Below are 15,763 nucleotides of genomic sequence, written 5' to 3'. Positions count from 1 at the left end.
TGTAATTCTCTGGACCACCGACATTGTCTACGGAGCGTTAAATATTTCGGCACATATTTGTCAATATTTGCAATTATCGTTAAATTTGCTCCAGAATTTTATATACGGTGGTATTTAGGCCAATCGGAGCAAAATTTACCGTTTCAGGGGAACAACGATATTTGGTGCGTGGAAAATGGTGAACGGCGCGAGGCAATGAGGAAGCATTCGCACCGTAGGATTATTTATTAGTATTGCTCAGGAAGTTGTTAGCCAAAGTTATGATGCATTGAGTTACCTCTGAATGCCGGGTCAGATGGACAAGACATAAACTGTCACGTATTAGATATATGTAATGCAAGTAACATTAGTCTTGATACATTCTGCACACAAGCATTAATTTCAGTATCGTTTTAAATCCTCCAAAATATAAGGTGTATCAATAAGTAATCCACTATTTCTTTTTTCACACATTCCTAACATAGTATAAATTTCCATTATTTTTTTGCCCTTCTCTTCTTTCAAAATTTCAGCGAACATTGTAGGAACGAGATCAAATATCACTGAAACAGCACAGAGGCTTCTAACTTCTTCGAAAATAAGCATTGACTTTGACAAAATATATAGTGATACACCTATAATATTTCAATAAAGCTGTACAGGAATTATGTTGTTACTATTAGGTGTATCAGTAAGTAATCCACTATTTTTTGTAAAACTCTGTATTTGTAGTGTCGAAAATAATTCAAATACCTATCATATTTTAACTCTTCGCCCTCGATTGTCTCCTCTGAAGGGACAAAAAGTATGAGGAATTAAAAAATTCCGAGTGCAAATGGTTAACAATATTCCTTATTCGTTCCCAGCATTACCCAGCTCGAAAAGATATTCTGACGATTGCACTCATTTCGAGTCTAAAATGGATTGCCCACGTATTGGAACTGTGTAGTGAATTACTTATCGGTGCACCTAACATAACTACCACCGTATTACCATGAAACGAACAGAACTTCCGTATCCAATTGATAATTCAATCTCTCGACGAGATCTTTGTGTGCAGATATCGAAAAAGAATGATCATTAGCGCGAGGGTCCTGCCTGTAGGAAGCTAGCGGCACGATGATAATGAAGAATACTTCATAAGCATTTCAGAGAGTCAGTTAATTGTCAGTTGATCATCCAGCAGGGAGAGGAGGGGAATATCTACCATGTCTATGGTAAATGGACACCGTATCGTTCGAGCGAAGAAACAGCTCGGGGTGAAGAAGCGCGAGTGCTCGCGCACCGTAGATTCGTATCTTTATTTATAATGTTATTAGAGTCCGCGTTCACACGAGTAACTGTACAGAAGAGAGTATCTGGCAGTGACGATAAATTGAAACACTTCGTTCCTTAGTTGGCTTCTGTGTGTACATAGATCCCCGCGACATACCGTAGTAAACTATCACGAGTCGCGGAGGGTATATCTACGAGATCGATTACGATCTTTCTTTACTTCGTGAGACCGCTACCACGCGACTACACTCTGTTTTCGGGGCGGGATCGTAAACTCTGCGGCCGATTCTAGTTAACCTTTAATCGATAACGCTTTATTTGATGGTCCATTCAGTTTCACTCGTGTTTATGGCAGGGGAAATACCCGAAGCGCGCTGGGGCTGCTAATTTATTCTTCGTTGAGTTGAAACGAGTCGAGGTGCAATGATAAGAAAAATATTGTTTGTGTACCGGGGAAGATCTATGAGGAGGATCTTCTATTATTTTAAGGAAACTATAAAATTTCTGTGGCACTTCTGGGAACCATATATCCGCGTCCAAGCGAAAGATTATTTATTTATCGCACAATTAACGGTTAAACGTTACATAATTCATAATGGAGCAGTACTTTTCCCATGAACCTATAATTAGAGCGATTACGCATTCGTGATACACGTGAAATGGAAAACTCTTGTATGATGTAATCGTATTTATGTTGTGTTTTATAATAGAAATTATACTCGTAGTAGGGGAGAAAGATTTTTATTACTTGCTAGATTTACCGAACTGGTCTGCGAAACTTGTAAATTACATAAACTTTCACAGTTTATTTATAAGGAATATAGGAATTTATTGGTTCGATACAATAGAAGCACTAAGTATACAGGGTGAACCACGAAACGTGATCAGCTTAGAAGATTCTACTGCTAGCTGCTCGATCGAACATTTTTTTTTATAGATAAACTTATAATTTTTTACGCCCATCTTTTAGCGGATACTAGGACGAATTCAGCAAGCATCAATAATAAAAAAAATTTGTTTTTTCTAAACCAGAGAAACATTAAGAAAATATCATTCACCTTAATTAAAACGATGTTCAAAATGCTGTCCATTAGCTGCAATACCTCGTAAACAGTTAAGAAATGACAGATTCGTCCTATTCATGACGTTTGCACCGATGGTTAAGCATGCGAAAAACTATTCGATCGAACAGCTACCAGTAGAATAATCCAAACTGATCACGTTTCCTGGTACACCTACTATATCAACGGAATCGATCCGTAGAAAGTGTCGGAATCCTAATTTTTCGCGAATTGGAGCAAATTAACGTGTGATGATCTCAGGAGACCTCGGGAACGCAGACGTCCCGTAGGATGGTCGGGCAATAAATCGTGGCTCGTTAAGCGAACGAAGAAAGTAACAAAAGGCCCATGAAACGCTTCCGCGAAACGAATTGTTTTCGCGTTCGACACGCTTCCGGCCGGGAGGGAGGGGGATTTTCGTCGTCGTTAAAACGGTGCGACGTTAATTTTTTCGTCGTTGATCTATCCCGTCCGCCACCTAAATCAATCGGATGATAAACGTGATAGGGTATCGGAACAATGTACAATGGGGGTTTCTCGCCTATTGTTACGAATTATCGCCGGTGATCGTTCGTTTCTTTAATAAGCCGTGGATCGAAAGGGGGGAAGCTTTTGTTTAAACGCACGTATATCGGTGTGTCTGGCTCGGTTTCCGTGAATACGGAAACGCGAACACCGAGGGACCAGGTCTGGGGACTTGGAAGAAATTGTTGCCGATACCACGGCCGCAGAACCGACGACGACACAATGAACGCAGAGGCACGGTCCCCGGCTCTAAACACGCAGATTTATCGCGGCAGGAAGAGTTTACCTACGTAATTATTTATCTCGACCGATACGAGCATCGGACAGATCTACCGGGTGTACCAGGGGGGAAAAAAGGATGCTACCCTTGACAGGAGCAGAATGGTAACGAGGTTCACTGAATTTATCGCCTGCGTTTGTTACGATTAGACGTACGAATGTTTACGTGAATGCAGTAGTAGGTGGGACTTGGGATACTTCAGTGAGCCGCTGGAACGGGCAGGAACTTGGCAAAAATATAACCATTTGAATAGCTCACTGGAATGTTCTAAGCCCTGTTGGTTTTTTAAGAATCAGTGGCAATTTTTTTAAATTAGCTGCTATTTTTAGTGTTAGATAAAGTTTTGGAAGCTGAGGGTAGGAGGTATAAGGAGACTTCAATTCTATATGTATTTGTTTCGGTGATAGGAATGGAATAAAGGCGAGGGATTTATTGTGTTAGTCGCGTATTCATACACATTTATACATATTATTGAAATATTCAAAGTGCCTTACTATCTTACAAAATTTTATATCTACTTTCAAGTATTCAAAGTGTAAAAGTTTTCGAATATCGTGTTATCTTGCAATAAATACGAACCACCATTTAGTGCAAGCAAAATGTGATTTTTATTAACTACATACAATATAAGATAAAGCTGAATATTTTACAATGTCACCACCAATTCCTGTTGTTAGAATTACAACTTATCGTTAATACTGATTATACAGTAATTTTAACCAGGGTGTCTACTTCCCTCATACTGGAATATTTAATTATTCATAACCAAGCGACAATCATCAGTAATCATTAAGGCTGTCCAGGAAGTCGATCAGTCCGTCCAAAGGAACCTCCCTTTCCTAGTTTTCGTTGGATCCTTTTTCTACTTCGTCTCTGCGACTTGTTTGATTACGCCCGTGGAATTTTGCGCTCCTCCGTCTTTCTTGTCGAGTATACGAATATGGTATTTGTGCATAACTTTTTCTACGAGTGGCTGTATAACATTTTTAGCTACTGCATCGCCAACGCCTTGCTCAACAGCCTCTTTCGCGACTTCCTCCGCGACTTCCGATACAAGACTACATTCCACTGAAACGGCGAGGGCAGTCACAGCGAAAAGACCAGCAGGAGTTTCATTTTGGTACGATTGTTCCACAAAATTGAACATACTGGTCACAGAACTTGGACTTGTATATATAGTCGAAACCGCAAGGTGACCAGACTCGTTGCGTAATCGTCGAAGCGAGAATTATGTTTGACAAATTACTTACGAGACCTACTAAGTCATTAAACGACATGTGTCAGTTTCAATATTACTATGCACACGTGGCTTAAAACTGTTTTACAGGTTTTGTTCATCGATGTTTTGTGCGTAGTCCGCAAGTCCTAAATTCACGGATTCTATTTTGCATACATCTGGGGTTCGTCAATGTTCGATCGTTCTGGTACAGACGAATGTACGTTTTAATTTTTTTTTCTTTTTGGAATCTGCGTGAGTGCAATCTGTCAAACTTGATATTTAGCAATTAATATATATAAGCATTTATTGTTCCCCTCTAATCTGTCAATTTATATTGGGTAATCGTTTAAAAAATCTTTAGCAGTGGTTGCGCTCGTGCATTCTTACGGATGTTTGAACGTGTTTATGAATGTTTGGGAACGTTGACGAATGTTATCCGATAGATCCGTTTCGATCGAGATTTTACAAACGGTTACCTATAAGGGACTTTTTGAACGATCAAATCGACTGCTGGTTCTTGAGAGGTTAATTTACGCTTATTCTTACAGAGGTTTAATCACGGTAATGTTTTAGAAAGCTACAGGACACAAGTAGTAAGAAATTTATTTTATAAATAGCATATCTTTAACAGTGTTTGTACATTAATTTAATATTTAATGCGCATTTCTCTGGTTTTGACTGATCAGTCATTTGGTGTGTTGAAATATATGCGAATTAGACAATAAATACTCGAACACGTCAAATAAAGCGGTCATCTGTTTATCAAAGAAAACCCATTTCTTACGGAGATAAAATAAAGAAATAAAATAGTTGACGAACAGTTGCTTGTCGGTCGAAACCTAATTTACAGTTCGTCACTGTAATTTATATAGTTTTAAACCCGATACGTCAGGTGACTGTATTGTCGTAACTGTCATTTGTAAGTATAATGATTTGTGTGCGTCACGTGATTATATAATAACGTAAAATGTCTTTTTTTTAGTGTAACAACTTTGCCGCGAGGCGAATTAATTCAGTTTGTATTTATTGGTTAGTATTAAATTAGTATTAATTTGGTTAGTATTAAAATTGGTTAGTATTTAATATTATAGATTACTATACATGGTAATGATTAATCGGATATTTATTAATGTTCAAATAGAAGGAAAGAGTTACAACAATATACGTGGGGCCATATTAAATATAATATAAGATTATTTTTATTATAACTCATGTCTCAGAGAAGACCGTTTCAAATTAGTTCATTAAACAAAATTCAACTTGCTAACAATAGAGCTCTCGCAGGCCTGTAAGGCGGGTAGAATCGAGTGGTATGGCTTCTGTACGAGAGTTACACTTTCCGTGCTAATCTGACGAGGTACCATGTGGAAATTATCAGGATCAAGTAGCATCTGCTTTCCCTCTGATCCTGAATTCTCCCAATTACTACTAAATTGATCAGGTGGATTTGTAGGGTTCCTGTGAACAAAGCATTGAAACGTTTATAGTTTGAAATCTATGGTCCTTCTGTTAGTCATTTTACGCACCACAATTCAGCAGTGGCATACTTATTTTATTTACCAAATTGTCTCTACTTACCCTTGTTTAGCGAAGGTCGTCCACAACTTGACAAATTTCTTGCGTTGTATAGTAATGTCATTATCGGGAGAAATCGTTGAGATAAGGTTTGCATGGAAGAATAAAAAGACGTCGTCACCGTGAGAAGTTCCTAAAACATATTTATAATAAAAGTGGTGTGTCACGAGGGTCTCCCTGAAACAGTTGCTTCCGAGGAGAGTGTGTTTCTCCGTTAAAATGCTTAAAAGTGTTACCATTCATCAAAGGATCGACTAGTATGTGCAGATTGTCCGGTGCCGAATACCGCAATTTATAGTAGAATACGGGATATTCATCGCCACGTTTAGCTAACAATTGTTGTGTCAAATCTATGGGTGATTCAAAGAAGAAGCTTGAAGCTATCTGAAAATCGTAAGAGAAGTCAGCAGAACTGCTTTGGAGGCTGATTGTGAGGGAATTATATAGTAAGACAGGATAATCCTGATCAGAAGATTACTTACATCTGTCAGCTTCTTGTAGGATGCATCAAACATGAAGTTTTTGATCTGACCGATGTTACCCACCACGTCCAAGCCCGCCGTCGAGGCAGGCACGATTAAAGTATTAACCAATATTTGTCGCAAATCATCAAGAACTGAAGGTGGAAAATATAATTGTTAGGACAGATCGATAAAAGCAAAGAGAGATTCGATCCCACTGAGGATTGAAACTTAACACAAAACGGTAAAAAATGCCGTACTCGAAGTACGGAAGAAATTAATGGAATCTCACAAAATTGATTGGAAATTATTCGTGCTTACCTGACGTGAAGAGCATAGCTTCATCTTGATTGTAGCCCATCAATATAGGGACAGGTGCGACATTGCCGGATTCGAAATACGACGAGGGACAATCAGTAATGATCGCGCGTTCTGGATTGACAGATTCCACCGTTGGTAAGAACGGGGTGATCTGGAACAAACAGATGACTCCATGAAACGTCACTATCTTTTATTTTTCAATGTTAGCCCTGTATTAAATCAGTACGTTTAAATGCAAGTTCGTAACGGTAACAATACCTGAACAAGCATTGTCGCTGCGGCTGTCATTAATTTCGTCATGTTCACTTCCTTCAGCTTTGACAGTATCTCCGAGGGATCCGTATCATAAATCTCCAAAATTCTGGCTAATTCACGGGCTTTGAGATGAGCATCTGTCTTTGTCTGGTACGCCCATGTGCATAAAGGTGATCCACTTTGAAGGATCGCTTTACTGAACAGGCCTGCAAAAAAGACGATTCGATGGTAGCGAAACGGGGATGCAGTGATTTTACTATACTTTGGATTAAGTACAGGAGGTGGCCTGAATATGGGCTGGCACTTTTACTTCGGGACTTATCGTTTTTAAACTCGATAATAGGAATTTTCTACAAGCAACAAACGATTCCTAATACTTCATAAATCCTGGAATCTGCTCTTAAATTCTAAAATCTAGAAAAATTTCGACATCACTTACCTCTTGATAATGGTGATATTAAATGATATCCAACACAGGCAGCACCGGAGCTCTCGCCGAATACTGTCACCTGGTTAGGATCGCCGCCGAATTTGTCAATGTGTTTCTGCACCCATTTCAAAGCGAGAGCCTGATCCTTTAAACCTTGATTGCCATCGGCACCGTCCACTCCGAGCGAAAAGAATCCTAAATAAATAGCCCGTTAGTATTTTTTAGGTTTTCATCGAGCAAAGACTATAGAAAGGATTCTGATAGTCTTCCGATACCTAAGGCGCTCATGCGATAGTTCATAATGACGACCACTACGTTTTCTTCTATCAGTAAATCTGGTCCGTATATGTCTTTAATGTTTGTTCCAAATATGAATCCACCGCCGTAGATCCATACCATCACTGGATAAAGCTTATCACGATGCGGGAACTCCACCTACCGAAGTTTAAGGATACTTAAACCGGATGGGACTGTCGTAACAGTACGCCAAGCAAGTACGAAAATTCGACAGAAATTTGTAAATATACTCTATATCCCGGAATTCAACGTAAAAGAAATACGGTAGAAATAAACGTAAAATACCGGTATTACACCGTAGTGGTTCCACTGCCACTGGCCAACCGCACTAGGCGAATCATTTTTTTACGATTGTGTTTGAACTGTACAATCGTGAAATAGTGAATAGTATTACATAAATATAATGCAGATAGAATTACCGCAGGTGTGTACACGTTCAGAGTTAAACAATCTTCCTGTCCAAAGATTCCGGATAGTACGTATTGCGGGCATATCGGGCCGGTTTCTGTTGCATTGAATACGTCAGTCCATCCTGGATGTTCCACAGGATCCTATGGTGATCGAAATGAAGCAGTGACTTACGATGACAAATTTAATCAATTTGCAAAATTAATCAATATCGGTAAGTGGTGTCGTCATTTATGGTCATCACAAAAGAGATCTGTTGTATTTCAGGCAGATATTTAAAGACGTCCTGGCATCTTAAATTAAAGAAATCTCACAACTAAACATTGTTGTTCTCAAGTTATTCAACAGCTGTAAAAAGAAGTATTTGACATTTTAACATTTAGAACGATTGGCAAAGTGTTGCATGTCTACTGGAAGGTTATAAATTATAACTTATAACGCTAACATTAAACGAAATTAGGACTTGAATAACTTCATAAATAATTATGATGTTAGTTACCGCGAATCTGAGGTCGCCAATGGGTGACTTCGCATAGGGGAGCCCGAAGAATCCGGAATACTTCTTCAATTGGTAATAAGTATAGAAAAATCTACCTCGAGTCGGGCCAATGTCAGTGTCTACGACCGAAGTGTGAACTTTGCATTGCACCGCCGACACGAGGACAATAAGTGTTAGAACGAACTGGAGCTTCATACTGGCGGCGTGTAAGTACGAAGAAGAAGTATGCTTCTGCTGTTCGCGGAACGTACGTTTATGTAGTGCTAAACACAAAGAATGCTTGTTATTAGATAAGATAATGTCCCATATGTCATTACCATGTTGCTATTTATTGCTCTTTGGTACAATAACGTAGAATGATTATGTGAAAATTATTTACATCACGTTGCAAGAATCGCCACGTTCCGCCGTGTTTTATTCGATCTATTTCGATATCAATCTACAACACAGTGATTACAGATTCAATACTGTCTGTATAAAAATTTTGTACGCGCACACAGCATCATTACGGTGTCGACTTGAAGTTCGATTCGATTGGACCACGTTCGGAAGGGTCGTAAGGGAATTACGGCAGGCTGTTGCAGTTGGTAGCAAGTTGTGATAGGGCTTCTGATAAGTCCCTTGACCCTGTCAATAAGTTGCGGATGTTCTAAGTAATTCATCATTAGTGGTTCAACCCATAACAATGTCGTTGAATACTTGTTCCGTTTACGAGCTACCAACAATAAGTCGAACTCGACTGACGTGTCTGTTTATTACTCACCGTTTCTACTTATTCTACCGACGAATTCACGAATACAAGACAATTATTCTAGTTTCATTTTGCTAAACATACATGTAAATTGTAGTTTATTATTCACTAATTTGTTACATGTATTCTTTAGTAATCAAGAATCTGTCGTAATAATAAACTGTTTAGTATTCCTGTAGCTTATTCGACGACACTTTCGAGGAATGGGAAATACAATTCGGTACTTGCGATAAACACGAACCACCATTTAGTGCAAGCAAAATGTGATTTTTATTAACTACATATAGTATAAGATAAAGCAGAATATTTTACAATGTCACCACCAATTCCTGTTGTTAGAATTACAACTTATCGTTAATACTGATTATACAGTAATTTTAACCAGGGTGTCTACTTCCCTCATACTGGAATATTTAATTATTCATAACCAAGCGTCAATCATCAGTAATCATTAAGGCTGTCCAGGAAGTCGATCAGTCCGTCCAAAGGAACCTCCCTTTCCTAGTTTTCGTTGGATCCTTTTTCTACTTCGTCTCTGCGACTTGTTTGATTACGCCCGTGGAATTTTGCGCTCCTCCGTCTTTCTTGTCGAGTATACGAATATGGTATTTGTGCATAACTTTTTCTACGAGTGGCTGTATAACATTTCTAGCTACTGCATCGCCAACGCCTTGCTCAACAGCCTCTTTCGCGACTTCCTCCGCGACTTCCGATACAAGACTACATTCCACTGAAACGGCGAGGGCAGTCACAGCGAAAAGACCAGCAGGAGTTTCATTTTGGTACGATTGTTCCACGAAATTGAACATGCTGGCCACAGAACTTGGACGTGTTTATATAGTCGAAACCGCAAGGTGACCAAACTCGTTGCGTAATCGTCGAAGCGAGAATTATGTTTGACAAATTACTTACGAGACCTACTAGGTCATTAAATGACATGTGTAAGTTTCAATATTACTATGCACACGTGGCTCTAAACTGTTTTACAGGTTTTGTTCATCGATGTTTTGTGCGCAGTTAAGTCGCATGTCGAACGACATTACGACTTGAGTCGCGTTGACGCGAAACCTAAATTCGGGTTCGTCAATATTCGATCGTTTTGGTACGGACGAATGTACGTTTTAATTTTTTTTTCTTTTTGGAATCTGCGTGAGTGCAATCTGTCAAACTTGATATTTAGCAATTAATATATATAAGCATTTATTGTTCCCTTCTAATTTGTCAATTTATATTGGGTAATCGTTTAAAAAATCGTTAGCTGTGGTTGTGCTTGTGCATTCTTATGGATGTTTGAACGTGTTTGTGAATGTTTGTGAACGTTGGCGAATGTTGTTCGACTTTTTGATCGAGATTCTTGAAATTATGTTTGTGAAAATCGTAGGAAAATTATAGCAGGCTGTTGCAGTTACTCCTTGTGTCGTCTCTTTCCATAGGAGAACGATATTATTCCGTGATATCTCATAGACGATCGTTGTTTCTCACCGATTCGAGACACGAAGAACGATCTCTCCTCTCCCAGCCGTTGATCAATTCATTCGATCAATTAATGTTCGTTAATAACAGGCTCGTCAACGAGACCCGCGTAATTACACGACGATTAATGCGCGAGGAGGACAAAGTAGCGGATTCGCTCGGTTATACACGTAAACGGGACACAGGTATCAATTTCTTATGTTAATATCGCCACGAATGAGGTGAAGAATTGTGCTTTCGAAACACGGAAGGAACTTTCTCTGCTGCACCGGCTTCCGATCAGCAATTAATCGATAACGATCGATTTTGCGGGAATTTTTTTCACAGACACATCGAATTCTGGGGTATATTTGAAAGAAGTTTTGGGGTGTAAGAAGAGAACACGGTATTTCCAGGTTAACAGTTATATTGTATTTCATTGAAAATGTGATTGGTTTTCGAATAAAATTATGCAGCTGGAGAAATGTTAAGTTTCGTTAAAATAACGAGTGAAACTTATTGATTTTTATCTCTGGAATTTTATTCATTCTCGATGTGAATTTCACTTCAAATTTAAGATCTTATTAATCTTGTACTTGGAAATGAAGTAATAGTTTTATAATAGAAATTAGAAATCTTGAGTAAATATTAGAGAAGGATATTCAGCCATTCATGGTTTTGTAAATTAATTTTATCAATTGTTTCACCTGAAGAAATTTTCCTGAAAACAAAGGATACTTTCCAGTAAGAATATACATATGAAATAAATAATTAGGATAGAAATAATTAGGTATAATAAGGAAGGAGGTCAGTATGTTAGGTAACTTTCTGGAATTAAATCTCGCTCGCAATGTTTAATTTATTTTCGTGTAACGAACGCGACATGTAATCAAATTAACGAGCAACTTTTACCAAAACCTTGCTGTAACCGCAACTTTCTTGAATAAGTCTAATTTCATAGTTTCCGATTCATTAAAAATTTCTCTCGCTTCTCCGAGGATCACTGAATCGATCATAGAAGAAGGAACAGGAATAAAATCGATGGAGGTCACCGTATTACACATGTTCCTTGAAATACATTTCATTCTTAACGTGTGATTTATAAAAAAAAATGAGTAAATTTCCTGAATGGTTGCACATTGTGGGATCCTGATTCAACCTGAATCATTCATATACCTTCCTAGATTCCTGACAGACCAGTGTGTTCTACAATGGAGTATCAATTAAATCGATTAAAATTTTCCAATGTGACGTAATGGTCGAACGAATTCCATACAGAAATGAAGTCATAACGACAGATAGGTATTCTTCAGCTTACTGTTTTCTTAACTTCTAATTAGATTCACAATTACTCCAGTATTAATTCGAAAGTTCTTTAGATCGAAGCGATATCAGCTCCGCGCGCAGACGCCACGGGATGATTTTCCTTAGACAATGATTCAGTGGAACGGATCTTGACTCGAGACATATTCTACAGTTATTCAATTCGTAATTGGGGGAGAAGCACGTTTATCGCGATTTCGGTTCCTGGTGTTAGAATTACAACCGGAAAATTGGATTGTTTCCGTATTCGAAAGCTGAACAAGTACGCCGCACGATTTTTATCGCGCTGTAATGGATCTTCTATTGTTAATAGGAAGAAGCTATAATTCTGATTGGCTGTTTCCGGTAGATATAGATGAAAGTCAAGTGATTGCACCGATTCTAGAACGAAACTGTAGAATACGATTCCATAACATTTATTTATTATATTATTTCAAAAGTTATACGACGTCTCACAGGTTCACGTAGAGAATATAGGGTCAACTTCCACCCGATCTTTAAATAAACTGAACTAGGTAAATCACTGTGTAACTTTGAATTTGTGTCGATAAATATAAGTATTCATTTCTTAATTCTTGTAAAAATAATTTTTATTTATGATGGGTCAAAAGTGATCTAGTTACGTCAGAGATCGAGTTAAAACTGTAATTTAACTTCAGCTTCGGCAGAAGTGTCGATACTACGGTGGTTTTGTTCGAGCAATGGCGTCCAACGTTCCTCTGTGCACGTGCTATTGTGGCCGCGTGTCTGATTGCGTGGAGGATCTTAATGAGGCGAGGAAGCTTCTTTCGCAATTGATCTGCGTCAGCCAGCGTAATGCGTACCCTCTCTCTCTCCATTTCGACCTTTTCCCCCCTTTCTCTCGCGAGTGCCTCGTACCCTTTCCGGTTCATTTAAGAGACATAAAGGTGGTACGGTCGCGAGTGAATCAATCACCATAAATATTACGATGAAATTTCGTCGCTGGTCTTTGCAATTTTCCTTTAATCGATCTAAAATGCCTCGAGCCCAATCGAAAGATTGAAATCGTAAGAAAAAAAAGGAGAATGAGGACTCGAAATCGGAGCAAAAGTTTTTGGATGGTTTACGGATTCGGATGAAAAAACGTTTTATTAGTGGAAAGATCAATGGTTTTTAATGTAAAATTCAAAAGATGTAATTGAAAAGTTTGTAGCAGCGAAGACGAGATCGGAATCGTAGATAAATTTCGCACTACACGATTTCCATGGTTCGAATATGGGAAATATTGTTAGCCAACAATTCCGGGAAAACGTGAAAATTAGTCTCTTCGTGTACTAATAAATACCGCTGTGGAATTTGAAAGTCAACGTGCTCGTTGCAATTAGCGTGGCGCTCTCTAATAATGCGAGGCAACTGCATAATGTATCGCAATGAATTGGAGGTATGGCCTATTAAGCGGGTCATCGTCTAATAAGAATCATGAAGATGCTTTAAATTTCAGATTCCCGGTAGCGTGATAAAAATTTATTATAGAATTAAGCACAGGTTGTAATAACTTTATTTTGCATGTTCTATTATAACATTAATCTGAATATTCGAGTTCTACTTCCGGATACTGTGGGACCATTTGTCACTCACGGTATACAAAATATGTTGGAACATTCAAAACAATCGAAATAAATTTTTAATTTTCTCGAGCAAGCTGCGAATACCGCTGAATTCCCTTGATCCAATGACAAACTTCGCAATGTCTTCTCTTTCATCTGCAAAAGAATGGACTCTTATCCGAACATTACACTTCGGACAGTACAATCTGCAGGAATCGTAATTCAGCCGAGCTAGAATATAACTTCAGCGATATTAGATACCATTTGCTCGCAATAACAAACATACTGGGTGTCCTAAACTGCCACAGTGCAATCTTCCAAGCAGATCACGGTTTATTCTTACCAGGAAACATTCTTAACCCTCAGAAACCAGACCCCACCTCAACATACGTAAACAGCACACTAGCGTGAATTAGGATTTTAATTTTTTATGTTTAAGAACTTGAAAAGTATAGAAGCAATATTGAATTCATATTTTTAGGGTAAAATTTCCCAGAAGTTCTATGAAATTTTGTTATATAAAGAAATGGTAAATTTCAAAACGTACTGGTGTGATGTTTGAGGGTGAACCAGCATCCTAAATTAATTACAATTAATAACAATTAGCCCGTACTTTAAGCTCCACATTGTACCATCAAACATAAGCCCTAGAAGCAACATTTCCATTCAATACCAATAATATATTATCCTTTACACGTGTCGTCGATATTCCCGTTTTCCGGACGATCTACTCGCGTGGAAGGGATGAACGATCATCAGAAGGGATGGTCCCCTCGTATATTTAGAGCAGAGAAGAAGCGGGATTCGCACTCAGAGCGGTCTGACAATTTGATTGCTATCCGGCAGCGGTATCGGAACATCGTCGAACCGGGGCCCAGTCCTGTACACCGCGATTTATCTTGATTTACACGTGCTCGTGATGCCGGATACCCCGTAATTGAATCATAGCGCGGTTTTGCTCGCCCGTGCACATTTTTTAAGTCGGCTGGGCCCGTCGACTCGCGGTGATCTCTCCCCTCTACCTCGTTGCATCGCCTCACGTGCCTCCCCTCAACCCCCGTGATTTGCGGTTTTGGAGGCAAGACGTACCGCCGAACACGATCCAACGGACTCGTTATCCGTTATCCGAGTCCGATTCACCTAGAATTCGTTATTCCTGCGGTGGTGATGGTTAACTCAACGGATACGCTGATCTGGAATTAGATTTATGACGTCCTATTCATTTCTGATCGTCGAAGTGTCATCGGATCGTCACGTAATTTTCGGTTACAATTCGGGTATATCGGTTGTAACAAAAATGTTGGAGGACCCGGAAATGGGAGACTCGTGATTTGAAACAAGTTTTTCCTTAGCAAATTGTTATCCGAGGCTTTGTTAACGAGATATTAACGAAAAACCCCGATCAATCAGAGCACGAGTCTGCCGACCGAGCATTGATAGCTTGGAACAAAGTATCATAAAACAAGAACGGTTAAGGATTTAGAGTGTGATTTTACTTCGAGAAGTTTCCACTATGTGTTCCATTTAAGAAAATCTGTGATGTTTATCGTCTTAAATGCAAACTCCTGGCTGCTTGGTTTCTTTGGTTAAATTCTTCAGTTAATTGGCGGAAGCAATTGGGTTCCTTTAGCGGTCGTAGTAGACGCGTTTTTGCCGTATGGGAAGACCAGAATGAACGAATCGTTTCGCGATATTGTTCGTCGTTATTGGGAGGAAGCGGGATAACGCGGACCGATTAGCATACAAATTCCCGATGACTTTCTCGTTAGTGGCATACCAGAGGTCCCCCGGGTTGTTCTATCATGATCGAGACTGCATTGTTGATGAAACGCGGAAGACTCCGTGTCGAGTGCAGACGTCTTTGGACAGATGGCGCCAGTCAGCCTGACGCGCTCTTGGAATTGCAATTTTACGCGCTCATCCTTGAATAACTGTAAATAAATCTTAGCGAATAACGGAAAAGAAACTTCGTTACAAATTTCTAATCTTTTTTCGTTTAAAGACACGATGAAGTGTATTTTTCTATTCCTGGCTTCGTTATGTTTTTAGCATATAAAGCAAGGTTAGTTCCATTGAATTACGGT

The 15,763-nt window shown here is 39.0% G+C and overlaps 1 protein-coding gene across 1 annotated transcript; it reads right to left on the bottom strand.

The window, feature by feature from the left end:
- Positions 1 to 5,515: 5,515 nt before the first annotated feature.
- On the bottom strand, positions 5,516 to 10,145 carry LOC107191895 (esterase E4-like). Its single transcript, XM_015581040.1, has 11 exons — positions 9,935 to 10,145; positions 8,586 to 8,848; positions 8,098 to 8,229; positions 7,657 to 7,810; positions 7,391 to 7,576; positions 6,955 to 7,157; positions 6,697 to 6,883; positions 6,397 to 6,530; positions 6,151 to 6,298; positions 5,918 to 6,047; positions 5,516 to 5,797 (listed from the first exon to the last, which is right to left on the bottom strand). Exons 1-11 carry the CDS (start codon positions 10,143 to 10,145, stop codon positions 5,584 to 5,586), a joined length of 1,962 nt encoding a protein of 653 aa, XP_015436526.1. The 3' UTR covers positions 5,516 to 5,583.
- Positions 10,146 to 15,763: the final 5,618 nt, after the last annotated feature.

This window comes from Dufourea novaeangliae, unplaced genomic scaffold (genome assembly GCF_001272555.1).
Source record: "Dufourea novaeangliae isolate 0120121106 unplaced genomic scaffold, ASM127255v1 scaffold7, whole genome shotgun sequence".
NCBI classification, from domain to species: Eukaryota; Metazoa; Arthropoda; class Insecta; order Hymenoptera; family Halictidae; genus Dufourea; species Dufourea novaeangliae.
Note: the sequence above shows the minus strand (reverse complement) of the source record. Positions and strands in the feature narration are given on the sequence as shown.

Bases quoted from the DNA above. Each gene is read 5' to 3' on its own strand.
- LOC107191895 (XM_015581040.1), bottom strand. From the start codon at position 10,145: ATGTTCAATTTCGTGGAACAATCGTACCAAAATGAAACTCCTGCTGGT. The intron at 7,158-7,390 runs GTAAGTGATGTC...TCTTTTTTGCAG, and splicing joins AATATCACCATTATCAAGAG to GCCTGTTCAGTAAAGCGATC. The intron at 5,798-5,917 runs GTAAGTAGAGAC...CTTTGTTCACAG, and splicing joins ACGACCTTCGCTAAACAAGG to GAACCCTACAAATCCACCTG.